The sequence below is a fragment of the Salvelinus alpinus genome, chromosome 18, assembly GCF_045679555.1.
Source record: "Salvelinus alpinus chromosome 18, SLU_Salpinus.1, whole genome shotgun sequence".
In the NCBI taxonomy this organism is placed as follows: Eukaryota; Metazoa; Chordata; class Actinopteri; order Salmoniformes; family Salmonidae; genus Salvelinus; species Salvelinus alpinus.
In genome coordinates, this window is record NC_092103.1 from 16645090 (window position 1) to 16660799 (window position 15710).

The 15710-nt window shown below is 42.5% G+C and overlaps 3 protein-coding genes across 9 annotated transcripts; 2 read left to right on the plus strand and 1 right to left on the minus strand.

Moving 5' to 3' along the window:
- Positions 1-30: 30 nt before the first annotated feature.
- Positions 31-1612, minus strand: LOC139543897 (protein FAM136A-like). 2 transcript variants are annotated; one of them, XM_071350408.1, is made up of 3 exons: positions 1309-1612; positions 991-1131; positions 31-893 (listed from the first exon to the last, which is right to left on the minus strand). In XM_071350408.1, the coding sequence occupies exons 1-3, from the start codon at positions 1393-1395 to the stop codon at positions 705-707; spliced, it is 417 nt and encodes a 138-aa protein (XP_071206509.1). In that variant the 5' UTR covers positions 1396-1612; the 3' UTR covers positions 31-704. The 2 variants fall into 2 exon arrangements, with proteins under 2 accessions (XP_071206509.1, XP_071206510.1); XM_071350409.1 differs by having other exon boundaries at positions 991-1170.
- A 109-nt stretch (positions 1613-1721) lies between these two features.
- On the plus strand, positions 1722-8618 carry pcyox1 (prenylcysteine oxidase 1). Its single transcript, XM_071350407.1, has 7 exons — positions 1722-1859; positions 2230-2374; positions 2618-2824; positions 2914-3088; positions 3215-3426; positions 3585-3737; positions 6563-8618. The coding sequence occupies exons 2-7, from the start codon at positions 2260-2262 to the stop codon at positions 7231-7233; spliced, it is 1533 nt and encodes a 510-aa protein (XP_071206508.1). The 5' UTR covers positions 1722-1859; positions 2230-2259; the 3' UTR covers positions 7234-8618.
- Positions 8619-9678: 1060 nt separating this feature from the next.
- On the plus strand, positions 9679-15630 carry LOC139543899 (zinc finger protein 652-B-like). Of its 6 annotated transcripts, none has more exons than XM_071350412.1 (12): positions 9679-9828; positions 10155-10208; positions 10307-10342; positions 10534-10566; positions 10695-10727; positions 10878-10901; positions 11132-11161; positions 11281-11316; positions 11431-11457; positions 13956-13973; positions 14147-14191; positions 15005-15630. In XM_071350412.1, the coding sequence occupies exons 1-12, from the start codon at positions 9774-9776 to the stop codon at positions 15034-15036; spliced, it is 423 nt and encodes a 140-aa protein (XP_071206513.1). In that variant the 5' UTR covers positions 9679-9773; the 3' UTR covers positions 15037-15630. The 6 variants fall into 6 exon arrangements, with proteins under 6 accessions (XP_071206513.1, XP_071206515.1, XP_071206514.1 ...); XM_071350414.1 differs by having other exon boundaries at positions 15501-15630; XM_071350413.1 differs by having other exon boundaries at positions 11284-11316.
- The last annotated feature ends 80 nt before the right edge of the window (positions 15631-15710 follow it).

The following is a 15710-nucleotide window of genomic DNA, read 5'->3' on the forward strand; positions in this document are numbered from 1 at the left end:
CTAAAAGATATTACCAACGCAATTCCACCCTTTATACCATTGTTAAAATGTTTATATAAAAACTGATGGAGGGAAAGAATCACAGAACAGGTTGCAGATATTAAGAGCACAGTCACTGAGGCAGAATAAAGACAATCATACAACAGCTAGGTTATCAGGAAATGTAATAAATTACCCTCACACACAGTTCACAAATAGCAGTATTTGGATGTTAGACAATTTTGTAATGTCACAGGCCTGCTGAGAACATTCATCTGGCATGTCTCTGGTCTAAGTTAAACCAATAAACAGTAAGTGCTCCACACAGAAACACGTAGGCCAACCAGTTTGCAAGGGATCTGTAGTTTCTTCTGACTGAGCAGAGGTATATCCCCACCAGCCTCGCCGACATGGACTCAAATCTCACCCTTGCAAGCTGTAAACCCCACATGTTCCTTTCCCTCACTGAGGTATTGGATCTGACATTTCAGTGTTTCGCCTAGGATTTTCCCCAGCAGTTAGTGTGGAGAGGGGGGTTATGGGGTCTTCCTTGGGCATACATCTATGCATCTATTATACGAATGCATATAGGGGAAACACTGCATTTCCAATTGTTTATTCTTCCTTGCTGTTATTACAGTCCAAGAGTAAACTTTATGAACCCCTTTGTCACTATAGCATGGAGTCCAAGATGTCTCGTGCATCTGCTGTACGCTCTCCCTTTCTCACTGTGGAATAGAGTTCAGGTTCTCTTTGAGTCTGTGTGTCATGCTGGGGATCAGGTTGACATGGTCATCTACACAGCTGCCAACACAGTTCTCCATCAGGGCCCGCACGGCTGGCTCCTTGGCCCCAGAGTCCAACAGGTCCCTGGCCTTGTCATTGCAGTGCATGGTGCACCTGGTCAGCCGATCCTGGGCATGGGGAGTCAGAAAAATAATCACAATCAAGCTAAACATTCTCTGTATCAAGATATTCAAGTTGTTATCAACTAAAACAAAAAATACTCACCTGAAATTTCTCCAGTTCATTGGTCACTAGTCCTTGGGCCTGAGCCAGAGGGGTGTGGCAGCGTTCAATACAATTGTGCACCTGTGACATGGAGTCTATGGAGCGCTCGCAGCACTCTGCACTGCACTTGAACATGAGACCCTGGGTACATTATGCACAAGAAAGATTTGAACTGGGCACCTGATGAGCCCAAGTGTTGACAATTACTGGTTGCAAATTATGTACCCATGGAGAAAGAGAGGGTGATTTGTAGATAATGCACTGCACAATATACTGGATTATATTGGATGTATTGAACATAGCTGAAATTGCACTTACTTGCATCTTACGAATGTGGTTCCGTTCTAAACTTTGAACCATATCCTCTATGGTTTTCAGTACACGAGCTTGATGTGCCTCTGCCATCTCAAATGTTTCTCTCAGTAGTGACTATTTAAGCTGAACTGTTAGAAGATAACGTTTAGCTACGATGCACAGCTGAATAACAGCCACACCAATTACATACAGTATGTTATTGCAAAATTAGAAGCCTTGTTACATTACTGTTTCAACATAAGGTCACCTCTGTGAAAGCATGCTTCTTCGTTCTATTACAAAAAAACGTCACATCCACTCTAGCTTCCGGCATTATCTTGGTAATTTCCGGTTCCCAATATGGTACCGTCGTGACCGAAGTCTCCGCTTTGAAGTCCTAACTTTAAAACACTGTGCGGGATCTATATTTGTTTCTCAGCGACTTATTTGACCAAATTACGAGTTAGATAAGTAAATAGCTTGCTTCGTTTTAAAAATCATTTGTTAGCTCGTAGCTAGTAAAACTTCATTGTGAACTCCTTGAGAAGTCTTCACCTCTACTGACATTTGAAATGGTGAGCAGTGTACACTTATCAGTTATCAGACCTCCTTTTTAATTGTCTGATTTTAGCCAAATAACTAAGAGGGGTGATATCATTTATGTTTTTAAGATATCAAACATTTTAAAAATGCCAATCGACATGAAAGACTGCTCCTCAAAAGATCAAGTGTGCTGCCCTTTGACCCAGAGAGATTAACACACTTATTGAAAACACTGATAGTACACATGTCACCACCAGCAGCAGTCTATGCTGTCTGTCCTTAATTGACCCAGCAATTCACCCAATCATATTAAAGTGACATGTTTCTGACTACTAATCAGGTGTGAATGTGTAGCCTATGTTATTTTTGTAATTGAAATATGTTTTTTTAATCTCTACTCAGATAACCTTTCTTGGAAGGAATTGAATACCCATGATGATTTCAAGAACCATGTCAATCAGGGCACTCCTGTTCTTGGGGCTCTGTCAAGCTGGACGGAGGAGTCTAGCCTCAGCTCCAGAAGTCAAAGATCCACCCAAGAGGATAGGTAAACCAATCCTAGTCCAGACTCCACATTCCATTGTCAATGGCATCCAGTGTTGTGTGGCTACACACTAGTACATCAGTTCTGCATAGGTGTGTTCACAAATCTCCATGAATTTAGTTATATTGGCCCAGAGAGCATTTCTATTTCACATTACACATATTTACATGACACACATTTTTTCACGTATGAATTGTTTACTCCCCTTGGACTTCTAATGACATTGCGGTTTCATTCTATTACCAGCTGTGGTTGGAGCGGGCATCGGTGGCACAGCAACAGCTTACTTCCTGAGACAGGAGTTTGGGGCAGCGGTGAAGATCGATGTGTTTGAGCCAGGCACTGTGGGGGGGCGACTGGCCACCCACAACATGGGGGACTATGAGTACGAGACGGGGGGCGCAGTTATCCACCCTCTAAATCTGCACATGAAGCACTTCCTTGAAAGACTAGGTGAGACATGTTGGCCTATGAGAGATACACTTGCTTGTTCCTGAAAGAGTGCAGTACACACATCTTTATTTCTCCCCTGTTTCTCTCAGGCCTTTCCCAGAGGCGGGATGTCCCTGGAAAAATGGCCATCTTCAATGGAAAAGAGCTCATCTTTGAAGAGAGTGACTGGTTTATTGTGAATTTCCTGCGCCTGCTTTGGCGGTACGGGTTCAACTTCCTGCGGATGCAGATGTGGGTGGAAAGTGTTCTGGATAAGTTCATGAGGTGAGACTTTAGTTTCTGCTACCTGTCTATTTACGACAGCAGTCAAACCTTTGAAAATTATGAAATTATTAATGAGAGAAGAGTACTAATTGTAGGTATGTGATGTCTTGGTTCTTGTTTTTACAGAATCTACCAGTACCAGCAGTTTGGCTACTCCTTCACCAGTGTGGAGAAGCTCCTGCATGCAATGGGTGGTGACGATTTCCTCACACTAGCCAATCAGACACTGGAGGAGGCCATGTTGGGGGAGGGCTTTTCTCAGAGCTTCCTGAACGACGTTGTGGCACCTGTCACCCGTGTGAACTATGGCCAAAGTGTGCGCATCAATGGATTTGTGGGTAGGTTTTTAGGTAACAAAAGGAAATGCACACCAAAGTGGTCTGATAAGTGGTTCTGAGTGCTCTTATGTGGCCATCCAATCAAATGTGTTTTATCTTGAAAACATAAGGAAACTGAACTAATCCTTGTGAAATGTGTGGTGTGATGTTGTCTCCAGGGGCGGTGTCTCTAGCAGGGGCAGACCCAGGCCTGTGGGCAGTGGACGGAGGTAATAAGAAGGTGTGCTCAGGACTCCTGTACCACAGCAAGGCCGAGCTCATCCCAGCACGAGTCACTACTATCGCTGTCAAGTTGCGACCATCTAAAGCAGGTACATACACTGAGTGTACAAAACATTAAAGTGAGATCAATAAAGGGCCATAGCTTTCACCTGGATTCACCTGGTCAGTCTATGTCATGGAAAGAGCAGTATGATCCCTTATTGATGTCACGTGTTAAATCCACTTCAATCAGTGTAGATGAAGGGGAGGAGACGGGTTAAAGAAGGACTTTTAAGCCTTGAGACATGGAATGTGTATGTGTGCCATTCAGAGGGTGAATGGGCAAGACAAAATATTTAAATGCCTTTGAACGGGGTATGGTAGTAGGTGCCAGGTGCACCGGTTTGAGAGTGTTAAGAACTGCAACTCTGCTGGGTTTTTCACACCCAACAGTTTCCCTTGTATCGAGAATGGTCCACCACCCTAAGGACATCCAGCCAACTTGTCACAACTGTGGGAAGCATTGGAGTCAACATGGGCCAGCATCCCTGTGGAATGCTTTGGACACCTTTTAGAGTCCATTCCCTGACAAATAGAGGCTGTTTTGAGGGCAAAGGGGGGTGCAATTGTGTGTATATATACACAAATGCCTCAAGTAACTAACAGCTAACAACTTAGTACATAAATCTGCAAGTTATATCAAATCTGTTCTATAGCTGCTAAGGGTCTACTCAAATCAAATGTTATTTGTCACGTGTTGAATACAACCTTACAGTGAAATGCTTACTTAAAAGTCCTTAACCAACAATGCCGTTTTAAGAAAAAATAAGTGTTAAGTAAAAAATAGAGGCTATATACAGGGGGTACCGGTACAGAGTCAATGTGTGGGGGCACCAGTTAGTCCAGGTAATTGAGGTAATATGTACAGTGGGGAGAACAAGTATTTGATACACCGCCGATTTTGCAGGTTTTCCTACTTACAAAGCATGTAGAGGTCTGTCATTTTTATCATAGGTACACTTCAACTGTGAGAGACAGAATCTAAAACAAAAATCCAGAAAATCACATTGTATAATTTTTAAGTATTTAATTTGCATTTTATTGCATGACATAAGTATTTGATACATCAGAAAAGCAGAACTTAATATTTGGTACAGAAACCTTTGTTTGCAATTACAGAGTTCATACGTTTCCTGTAGTTCTTGACCAGGTTTGCACACACTGCAGCAGGGATTTTGGCCCACTCCTCCATACAGACCTTCTCCAGATCCTTCAGGTTTCGGGGCTGTCGCTGGGCAATACGGACTTTCAGCTCCCTCCAAAGATTTTCTATTGGGTTCAGGTCTGGAGACTGTCTAGGCCACTCCAGGACCTTGAAATGCTTCTTACGGAGCCACTCCTTAGTTGCCCTGGCTGTGTGTTTCGGGTCGTTGTCATGCTGGAAGACCCAGCCACGACCCATCTTCAATGCTCTTACTGAGGGAAGGAGGTTGTTGGCCAAGATCTCGCGATACATGGCCAAATCCATCCTTCCCTCAATACAGTGCAGTCGTCCTGTCCCCTTTGCAGAAAAGCATCCCCAAAGAATGATGTTTCCACCTCCATGCTTCACGGTTGGGATGGTGTTCTTGGGGTTGTACTCATCCTTCTTCTTCCTCCAAACACTGCGAGTGGAGTTTAGACCAAAAAGCTCTATTTTTGTCTCATCAGACCACATGACCTTCTCCCATTCCTCCTCTGGATCATCCAGATGGTCATTGGCAAACTTCAGACGGGCCTGGACATGCACTGGCTTGAGCAGGGGGACCTTGCGTGCACTGCAGGATTTTAATCCATGACGGCGTGGTGTGTTACTAATGGTTTTCTTTGAGATTGTGGTCCCAGCTCTCTTCAGGTCATTGACCAGGTCCTGCCGTGTAGTTCTGGGCTGATCCCTCACCTTCTTCATGATCATTGATGCCCCACGAGGTGAGATCTTGCATGGAGCCCCAGACCGAGGGTGATTGACCGTCATCTTGAACGTCTTCCATTTTCTAATAATTGCGCCAACAGTTGTTGCCTTCTCACCAAGCTGTTTTTCTATTGTCCTGTAGCCCATCCCAGCCTTGTGCAGGTCTACAATTTTATCCCTGATGTCCTTACACAGCTCTCTGGTCTTGGCCATTGTGGAGAGGTTGGAGTCTGTTTGATTGAGTGTGTGGACAGGTGTCTTTTATACAGGTAACGAGTTCAAACAGGTGGAGTTAATACAGGTAATGAGTGGAGAACAGGAGGGCTTCTCAAAGAAAAACTAACAGGTCTGTGAGAGCCGGAATTCTTACTGGTTGGTAGGTGATCAAATACTTATGTCATGCAATAAAATGCAAATTAATTACTTAAAAATCATACAATGTGATTTTCTGGATTTTTGTTTTAGATTCCATCTCTCACAGTTGAAGTGTACCTATGATAAAAAGTACAGACCTCTACATGCTTTGTAAGTAGGAAAACCTGCAAAATTGACAGTGTATCAAATACTTGTTCTCCCCACTGTATATGTAGGTATAGTTAAAGTGACTATGCATACATAATAAACAGAGAGTAGCAGCAGCGTAAAAGGGGGGGGGGGGGGCAATGCAAATAGTCTGGGTAGCCATTTGGTTAGATGTTCAGGAGTCTTATGGCTTGGGGGTAGAAGCTGTTTAGAAGCCTTTTGAACCTAGACTTGGTGCTCCGGTACCGCTTGCCGTGCGGTAGCAGAGAGAACAGTCTATGACTAGGGTGGCTGGGGTTTTTGACACTACCCTCTGTAGTGCCTTGCAGTCGGAGGCTGAGCAGTTGCCATACCAGGCAGTGATGCAACCAGTCAGGATGCTCTCGATGGTGCAGCTGTAGAACTTTTTGAGGATCTGAGGACCCATGCCAAATCTTTTCAGTCTCTCTTTCCTGTTCACAGGTATCACAGCCAGTCTTTATGAGGTAAACTATGTTGGGGATTCTGGCTCCGCCCATTCCCTGTATGACATAGTGATTGTGGCCACACCTCTCCACCAGGGAAAGTCTGACATCACCTTTGCAGGCTTCTCCCCGCCCATCCCCTCCCAATACCCTGGGCGCTACCACCAGACTGTCACCACCCTGGTCCACGGCCTCCTCAACGTGTCCTACCTGGGGACCTCTGAGAAGCCCTCTACCTTCAGTGTGTCAGACGTTCTCACCACAGACACCAAGGGCTCCATCATCAACAGCCTGAGCTCTATTGACCCTGTGCACATCCCACCAAGCTACTCACGCCCGCCAGCCAGCGAGAGCAAGGTGTGGAAGGTGTTCTCTCCTCAGCCTCTGTCCCAGGAGCAGCTCCGAGACATGTTCCTATCATGGGACTCCACCTCAGAAACGAAGTGGCTGGCGTACCCCGCTTACAATCCACCTCACCGTAGGACCCCGCCGTTCATCCTCCATGAGCGCCTGTACTACCTGAACGCTGTGGAGTGGGCAGCCAGCGCCATGGAGATGAGCGCCATCTCAGCCAGGAACCTGGCACTGTTGGCACATCACCGCTGGAACTCCCAGGTGGGCAGAATCGACCAGGAGGACCTGCACACACGTCTGAGAGGAGAGCTTTGAAAAGGGAGGGAGGGACAACAGGTGGAGAAAAGTAATAATATAAAGCAATAATATCAGTCAGAGATATTTCACACTAAAACACTCCTGCGTACGTGAACAGTAGTATTGGGTGTTCTGCCCAATTATGAAGCTATATCCATTGACCCACTATATTGATATATTTTGATTAGCACACAACATTAGCACATAATTTTCATCAGATATTCAGGAGATATTCTTATACTGTGCTGAATAGAATGATCACTGTGACATCAGCATAGCGAGCTATGCTATACTGCAGGGTAAAAGTACAATTATTGTTTAATACGTGAATGCATTGGGTTTTCACATATATAGCTGCACTAGATGGTGCTGCTAACTTTCTGCGTTTCTAAATGTGTCAAATACATCTGGATAATGTACCCTGTGGCTCCTCTAGACCCATGTCTGTCTTCATACTGCGTCTCAAGCTCTCTACCTCTGGCGTAGTGTTGTAAAGGTTGTAAAGCAAATTGGTTGGTGAAATGTAAGCGGTTGTGCAATTGAATAGTTCTTGCAAGGAAAATTGTCCAACAGATTATTGCAACGTTTTTGGTGTTATACAATTATGAATACACCCATGAAGAACAAACCCCTATTCGCACTGATCATTTGATGTCATTTGAAAATGTACTGTAGTCTATTTACATATTTCTAAATTGTGCCTTTTAAATTACTAAGCAATGCTCTTTATATCTGGGAATCCGCCTTTCTACTTGCTTTCAGAAAATATTTAGTCTCTGTTTTTGGTATGTTTATGTGATGAGCAAATTGTGCCATGAAACTAGTCTTCCATTGGGACCAAAGTGAAATATAAGAACACAAAGTACATCTATTTTACTGTGAGTGACAAGTATCCTTCAAAAAATATTGTCTTCTATTCTGGGAGGTTAATTTCACGTGTCTCTGTAATTTGTCTAGAATGACTCTGAAAATAATCGTTGTTGGTTTAGCTTTTCTAACACACTTTTTGAGGTTTTTAGGGTTTCTGTATGTTTGTGATAACGTGTTAGATACTGTACAACCATAGAAAATGGTGCACTTTGATATATAGAATAATATGACTAATTTCACAGCAAAATTCCCAGACATTTAGACATTAACTATATTGATGGAAGAGGGACAGTATTTTGAAATCAGCTGATTTGACTCCCAAATGTTGGCACGGAAATGCAAGCTTTTGTAAACAAATTTGAAATCAGAGTTTGTAATTGCGATATGTTTTATGCTCTATTTGACATGGTCTTCTATGGATTTCCAGGAAAAATTAAATGACTTCAATCTTGTTTTGTCCATAAAAAAAAAAAGTGTAAATAGGAGACTTGAAATCAATGTTTACAATCAGAATAAAGAGATAACACACTGAAGTGATGAATGTCATCTTTAATTAAACGATACATGCTCTGCCAGGCCACAAAGGTGCAAATAGCCACATGTTCTTCAACAAACTGGACATTGAAAGCCCAAACCACATTTTCTTATTTGCAGATAGCGCCATTTGCCCTGTGTTGTGGAGTAGTTCCACTACATGTAGTTCAACTAGTAATTTAACTACATTTGCGTTAGCTTGGCAGTAGTTAACGAAATTAAAATCATTGTAGTGTTTTCGGTAGTAGAACTACTTCAACTACCCATTAAATCTAAGTCAACACACATTCACTCTCTGGTTGTCACACTGATCTCATTACACTGTTAACATCTGACTCCAGAGTGATGTGTTCTTGACGTCATGTTTCATAACGTTGTATTATATGACATTAAAGATTTAGATCTAATTTTTCATGAGGTAGTTTTGATGTCGTGAAATACTTTTTTTAAAGTAACAATTTTCTCTTAAGGGTAGCTTTACCTTCCAGTGTGAAGTAATTGGTAGCCTTGTAAACTATGTTTTAAAAGTTGCTTTATATTTTGAAATTGGTCACTAAAAGTAAAGGTGATATTGTTACATAACAAAACTATTGAAAAAAAGTACAGTAGCAATGATATTGTGAGAGATCATTGAGGGGTTCAAATGTCATACAGATATCATTCACTGCTCCCAAACAAATTAGAATTGAAACAGAATGCTCTGTACCAAAAATGATATCATCAGGTATGTGCACAATGGATGAATTGTCTCTTTGAGGTGGTCTGTACCCCACATCATGACACAGTGAATGATAAAAAATAAAAAATTAAAATTCCAGAAAGGAAATTGTTTGCTTTTGACGACATGGACAAACCGTCCTACAAACACCCTCCCCTTCCAATCACACACCAGCACCCCAAATAAAGGGGCATCTGACAGAGGAGCCGACAATGGGTGGCATTCACACCCTGAATAATGACACGTCTGTTGTGTTGTGGCCGGGATGTGCCACCCAGATGCCCACAGGTAGGGAGGGACAATGGTACCACAGCCGCCTGTCCATGCAAAGCATGTGATGAGAGAGACAGTATAAAAGGGCCACTGGCTGACAAAAAAACAATACCCAGTTTGGACTGACCCTATAACACCCACTATAACCAACCACGGAGCCAAGATGAGAGTCAAGGTGCCCATATTCCTCTTTCTGGCCGCAACAGGATTCCATACTGGTATGATAATTGTGTGGTTTATATTCTTGATTTCATAACATGTCCAATATATGTGTGTTTAAATATCCCTCAGTTGTATCATTTGATGAAGTATTGTACTGAGATGAATGCTGTTTCATGTTGTATTATGCAATGGTAATGTAAATAAGGCCTATAAATAAGGCCTATAGCCTATTTTTATGTGATTGGGTTTCTATTGAATCCTTACATTTGATGGATAACATGGCCTGAGAAAAATATGAGTTGGTGAGATATAATCACATATAATTTGTGTTGGATAATATAATATTCAAATTTTATAATAAATTGCTTTCTGACATCCCCAGCTCTCGCTGCATCCCTGGAATCGGCAGAAAAAAAGGACACATTTGCCGAGGATGGTAAGGAAGCCCATTATGGATGATAACAATGAGGATGATAATGATGATGATGTTGAGTGCATTCCTGTCAACTCGTATAGGTTTTTGACTTTTTCCAGTGGGGCTGGAGCAGCTAAGTGACCTGCAAAAGAGAGGTACAATGATCCATATCTCAGAGACGCGTATAAAGGAGCTTCTGCTCCATGCAGAGCAACTGCCTTATCGTTAACAACTGAAATTCATTTGACTGAACTTCTCTCTTTTATGTACTCAAGGGCACAAATGGCTCGTAGTGCTAAAGTTTGCATTAAGCAAAAATAATTTCCCTGCATTTCTCTGTCCTCAGATCAGGAGGAGTTCGAAGCAGCGCAAATGAATGGTAAGACAGTGACACAGGCAATGATTTAAGTCTATGACCTGTCTGAAATTGTCTCGCCATATAATTTGTATTCATTTTAATTAACACGATGAAGGAACAATCATTTCCATATTTCCTTCCATCTACAGAGGATGCACATAGTGAAGATGTACGCTACTTGGGTAAGGGAATCCTACCCTTCTAAAAACAAATAAGGGGACATCAGAGCCATTATCTGTCTTTTTGTGCATTTGGCCTATTGATAGTGAAATAATACGATTTGACGTCTTGTTTTATTTTAACAAATGTTATTTTTCATATGTCTACTGTAGAAGCTGTTCAAGGTGAAAATACTGGTAAGCACTGTAGTCTGCTGTATGCATGTGCATACTTATTAATCAACCATATTTCTATTTTATTTTTAATCTTTAACTCTGCATTGTTGGAAAAGGACCCGTAAGTAAGCATTTCACTGTTAGTCTACACCTGTTGTTTGCGAAGCATGTGACAGATAAAATGTGATTTACCATACGATTTTGTAAATGTGTGCCATGTCATAATTTATTTAATTTAAAAAAAATTACAGAACAGAATGCCACTCAGGAGGAGGACATGGGTAAGAGCATGTGTCACATGTTATTACAAAACTCACAGGGGGAAAATGAGTTATTGATGGGCACGTGGTTTTTGCTTAGTTTGTTCAGATGACATAGCTTTACTCCTGTCGTTTTCCAGCAGACAGAGACAGAAACGTTGATGCAGACCATGAGGGTAAGGAAAGGTTGAATGCATGGTGTTCAAAGACACACCTGTAGATTATAAAAATGATATATTTCAGATTCATGTAGGTATATGTATAAGCTTAACTCTCCCGTTTTCCAACAGAGTCCGAGTCTGATGAGGATGTAGATGGCGAGTATTTACCTCTTAATCTTTAACAAAATACATTACATGACCAAAAGTATGTGGACACCTCATTCCAAAATCTCATTCCAAAATCATGGGCATTAATATGGAGTTGGTCCCCCCTTTGCTGCTATAACAGCCTCCACTCTTCTGGGAAAGCTTTCCACTAGATGTTGGAACATTGCTGCGGGGACTTGCTTCCATTCAGCCACAAGAGCATTAGAGAGGTCGGGCGATTAGGCCTGGCTCGCAGTCGACTTTCCAATTCATCACCAAAGGTGTTCGATGGGGTTGAGGTCAGGGCTCTGTGCAGGCCAGTCAAGTTCTTCCACACCGATCTCGACAAACCATTTCTTTATGGTCCTCGCTTTGTGCACGGGGCATTGTCATGCTGAAACAGGAAAGGGATTTCTCCAAACTGTTGCAGCAAAGTTGGAAGCACAAATTCATCTAGAATGTCATTGAATGTTGTAGCGTTAAGAACTCCCTTCAATGGAACTAAGGGGCCTAGCCCGCCCCGAACCATTAAAAACAGCCCCAGACCATTATTCCTCCTCCACCAAACTATACAGTTGGCACTATACATTCGGACAGGTAGCGTTCTCCTGGCATCCGCCAAACCCAGATTCGTCAGTCGGACTGCCAGGTGGTGAAGCGTGATTCATCACTCTGAAGAACGCATTTCCACTGCTCCAGAGTCCAATGTCGGCGAGCTTTACACCACTCCAGCCGAAGCTTGGCATTGCGCATGGTGATCTTAGTCTTGTGTGCGGCTACTCGGCCATGGAAACCCAGTTCATGAAGCTTCCGATGAACAGTTATTGTGCTGACGTTGCTTCCAGAGGCAGTTTGGAACTCAGTAGTGAGTGTTGCAACCGAGGACAGACGATTTTTACGCAGTACGCACTTCAGCAGTCCCGTTCTGTGAGGCTGTGTGGCCTACCACTTCGTGGCTGAGCCATTGTTGCTCCTAGAATTATCCACGTCACAATAACATAACTTACAGTTGACCGGGGCCGCTCTAGCAGGGCAGAAATTTTACAAACTGACTTGTTGGAAAGGTGGTATCCTATGACGCTGCCATGTTGAAAGTCACTGAGCGCTGCAGTAAGGCCATTCTCCTGCCAATGTTTGTCTATGGAGATTGCATGGCTGTGTGCTCATTTTAACACCTTTCTGCATTGGGTGTGGCTGAAATAGCCAAATCCACTAATTTGATGGGGTGTCCACATACTTTTGTATATAGTGCCTTCGTAAAGTATTCAGACCCCTTGACTTTTTCCACATTGTTATGTTACTGCCTTATTCTAAAAGTGATTAAATCGTTTAATTCCCCACATCAATCTACACACAATACCCCATAATAACGAAGCAAAAACATTACAATATCACATTTACATAAGTATTCAGACCCTTTACTCAGTACTTTGTTGAAGCACTTTTGGCAGCGATTACAGCCTTGATTCTTCTTGGGTATGACGGTTCAAACTTAGCACACCTGTATTTGGGGAGTTTCTCCCATTAGTCTCAGCAGATCCTCTCAATCTCTGTCAGGTTGGATGGGGAGCGTTGCTGCAGTTATTTTCAGGTCTCTCCAGAGCTGTTCGATCGGGTTCAATTCCGCACTCTGGCTGGGCCACTCAAGGACATTCAGAGACTTGTCCCGAAGCCACCGCTGTGTTATCTTGGCTGTGTGCTTAGGGTCGTTGTCCTGTTGGAAGGTGAACCTTGGCCCCAGTCTGGGGTCCTGAGCGCTCTGGAGCAGGTTTTCATCAAGGATCTCTCTGTACTTTGCTCCGTTCATCTTTGCGTTGATCCTGACTAGTCTCCAAGTCCCTGCCGCTGAAAAACATCCCTACAGCATGATGCTGCCACCACCATGCTTCCCCGTAGGGATGGTGCCAGGTTTCCTCCAGCTCTAGGAAGAGTCTTGGTGGTTCCAAACTTCTTCCATTTAAGAATGATGGAGGCCACTGTGTTCTTGGGGGCCTCCAATGGTGCAGAATTTTTTTGGTACCCTTCCCCAGATCTGTGCCTCAACACAATCCTGTCTCGGAGTTCTACGGACAATTCTTTCAACCTCATGGCTTGGTTTTTACTCTAACATGCACTGTCTACTGTGGGATCTTATATAGACAGGTGTATGCCTTTCTAAATCATGTCCAATCAATTGAATTTACCACCGGTGGACTCCAATCAAGTTGTAGAAACATCTCAAGGATGATCAATGGAAACAGGATGCACCTGAGCTCAATTTCGAGGCTCATAGCAAAGGGTCTGAATACTTATGTAAATAAGGTATTTGTTTTTTTTGTCATTATGGGGTATTGTGTGTAGATTGCTGAGGATTTTATTTTTTATTTAATCAATTTTTAGAATAAGGCTATTGTAACAAAATGTGGAAAAAGTCAAGGGGTCTGAATACTTTCCAAAGGCACTGTATATAGTGTATCATGTAAAAACACATATACCCTCATAACCTTGGGTTACCTTTTTCCTCACAGGTATGAGGCACAAGCGAGGTAAGCATAGAACATTTGGAGTCTCATGTTTTCTCAAGTTACTCAGAGAAGATGATTATATCCAATGTAACACAAATATCCACAACACATTTGAAACCCAATACTAGCCAATCACTCACTGGTATTACATTTTGTGTTAAAATACGATTTTAACGTCTTCTGTCCCTTCCTAGAATACCTTGAAGCCGACGTTGAAGCCAATAAAACTGCCAATTTAGGTAGGATATGACTGATATCTACTTGTTAGTACATGTCATAGTTTGAACAACTGACAATGGTCTTGTTGCCTGTCTTGCCAGAGACAAAGGTGATCATTTCTTAATTTGACCCCTCTAGTATCCATGTTCCATTAAAATGTGTGTGTGCCTGCATGCGTTTGCTCTAGCTGTTGAATATTTCCACTCATAAAATGTGAGGATGCTGGGGTTTGACTTGATTCAGAAAAGACTGTGTCCCAAGTGGGATGAAATAGACGGGTAAGGAATGAGCTTCATCGGTTTACCCTCTACATTTCCGTCTGGTAAAACTGAAATCATACAACACACAGTAAGCACAAATTTACCACAGTTGTATAATAGCATCCTGGCAGTGAAAACATGTTTTTATTACACTCATGTGAACAAGTAATGACATCTTTGTTGTCCTAAAAACTGTGCTTTGTAGTGAGCACATCAACATCATATGTTGAATAATAGTTAACAAGCTACTTTTGCAAAAAGACAGTGAAAAAAGTTAACTATGCCAACCAGTCTGAGTCACTGTAAAAAATATAAACGTTTTACACCGGTTGTCAAGCATTCTTTATAAGGTCAAGATTTCCTCTCTGAGTTCATGGGGAAAACCACATCATAGAGCTAGACTTTATTAGTAGCCTCATGACCAAAACACTCCATGGAGAGACTGTCCTAAAACGAGTCACAAAATAAACTAGTTGAATTAGTTAAACTACAAGTGCTAGGTTTTACTGCACAACTTCTAGGACACTGACAGCAGAAGCGACATTGTTTGAATATTGCCCCTCTTGCTTTTAGACTTTCTAGGACAGAAATCCAGGGCACTCTAAGACGCCTATCCCCAGACGCTCATCTGTGCTTGATTAATTCTGCATCATCTGCTGTGTCCTGGGTTATTTATGGACCCGAGATGCACCGTTCCTTTCCTAGCCTGTATGAGTCAACGGAGGCACATTCTGGACAAAATATAGGGTCAAGGTCATTGTATACATGTTCAGTCCATCATCTTAGGGTTTTGATCCCTGAAAATAAATATCTATTGTAATCATTTACAACTAGTTTCTAGATCATGGGGTTACCCTTTACGTGAAAATTCACTTTACTGGGCATAAAAGGAGCCCTAATGTTCTGTATCAATGACTTTTCACAGCTTCTGTGCTAGAATGATTCAGGTCAGTCAGGAGACGATGGGGGTTGGTTGATAAGTCATACACGTGGCTTTGAGACTCCTGGGGGAGTAGGACACGTGTGTGATGGTCAGATAACCTAAAGGAATCAATTCTCACTATCACAGCTGAGGTAGAGTGAGCCTGCAGGAGGCATCATGTGAGGAGGCGGAGCCTGCAGACCTCCCATTACAGAACCCGAGGAACACTGCAGCGGAACAGTTTACTGTCAATAAAGAGAAACATCTTACCATTCTATTACACTGCTTTGTGACTATCCTTATGGAATAGGTCTTTATTTGAAATGTCATGGTTTATGAGAAGTGAGTCTTTCAAAG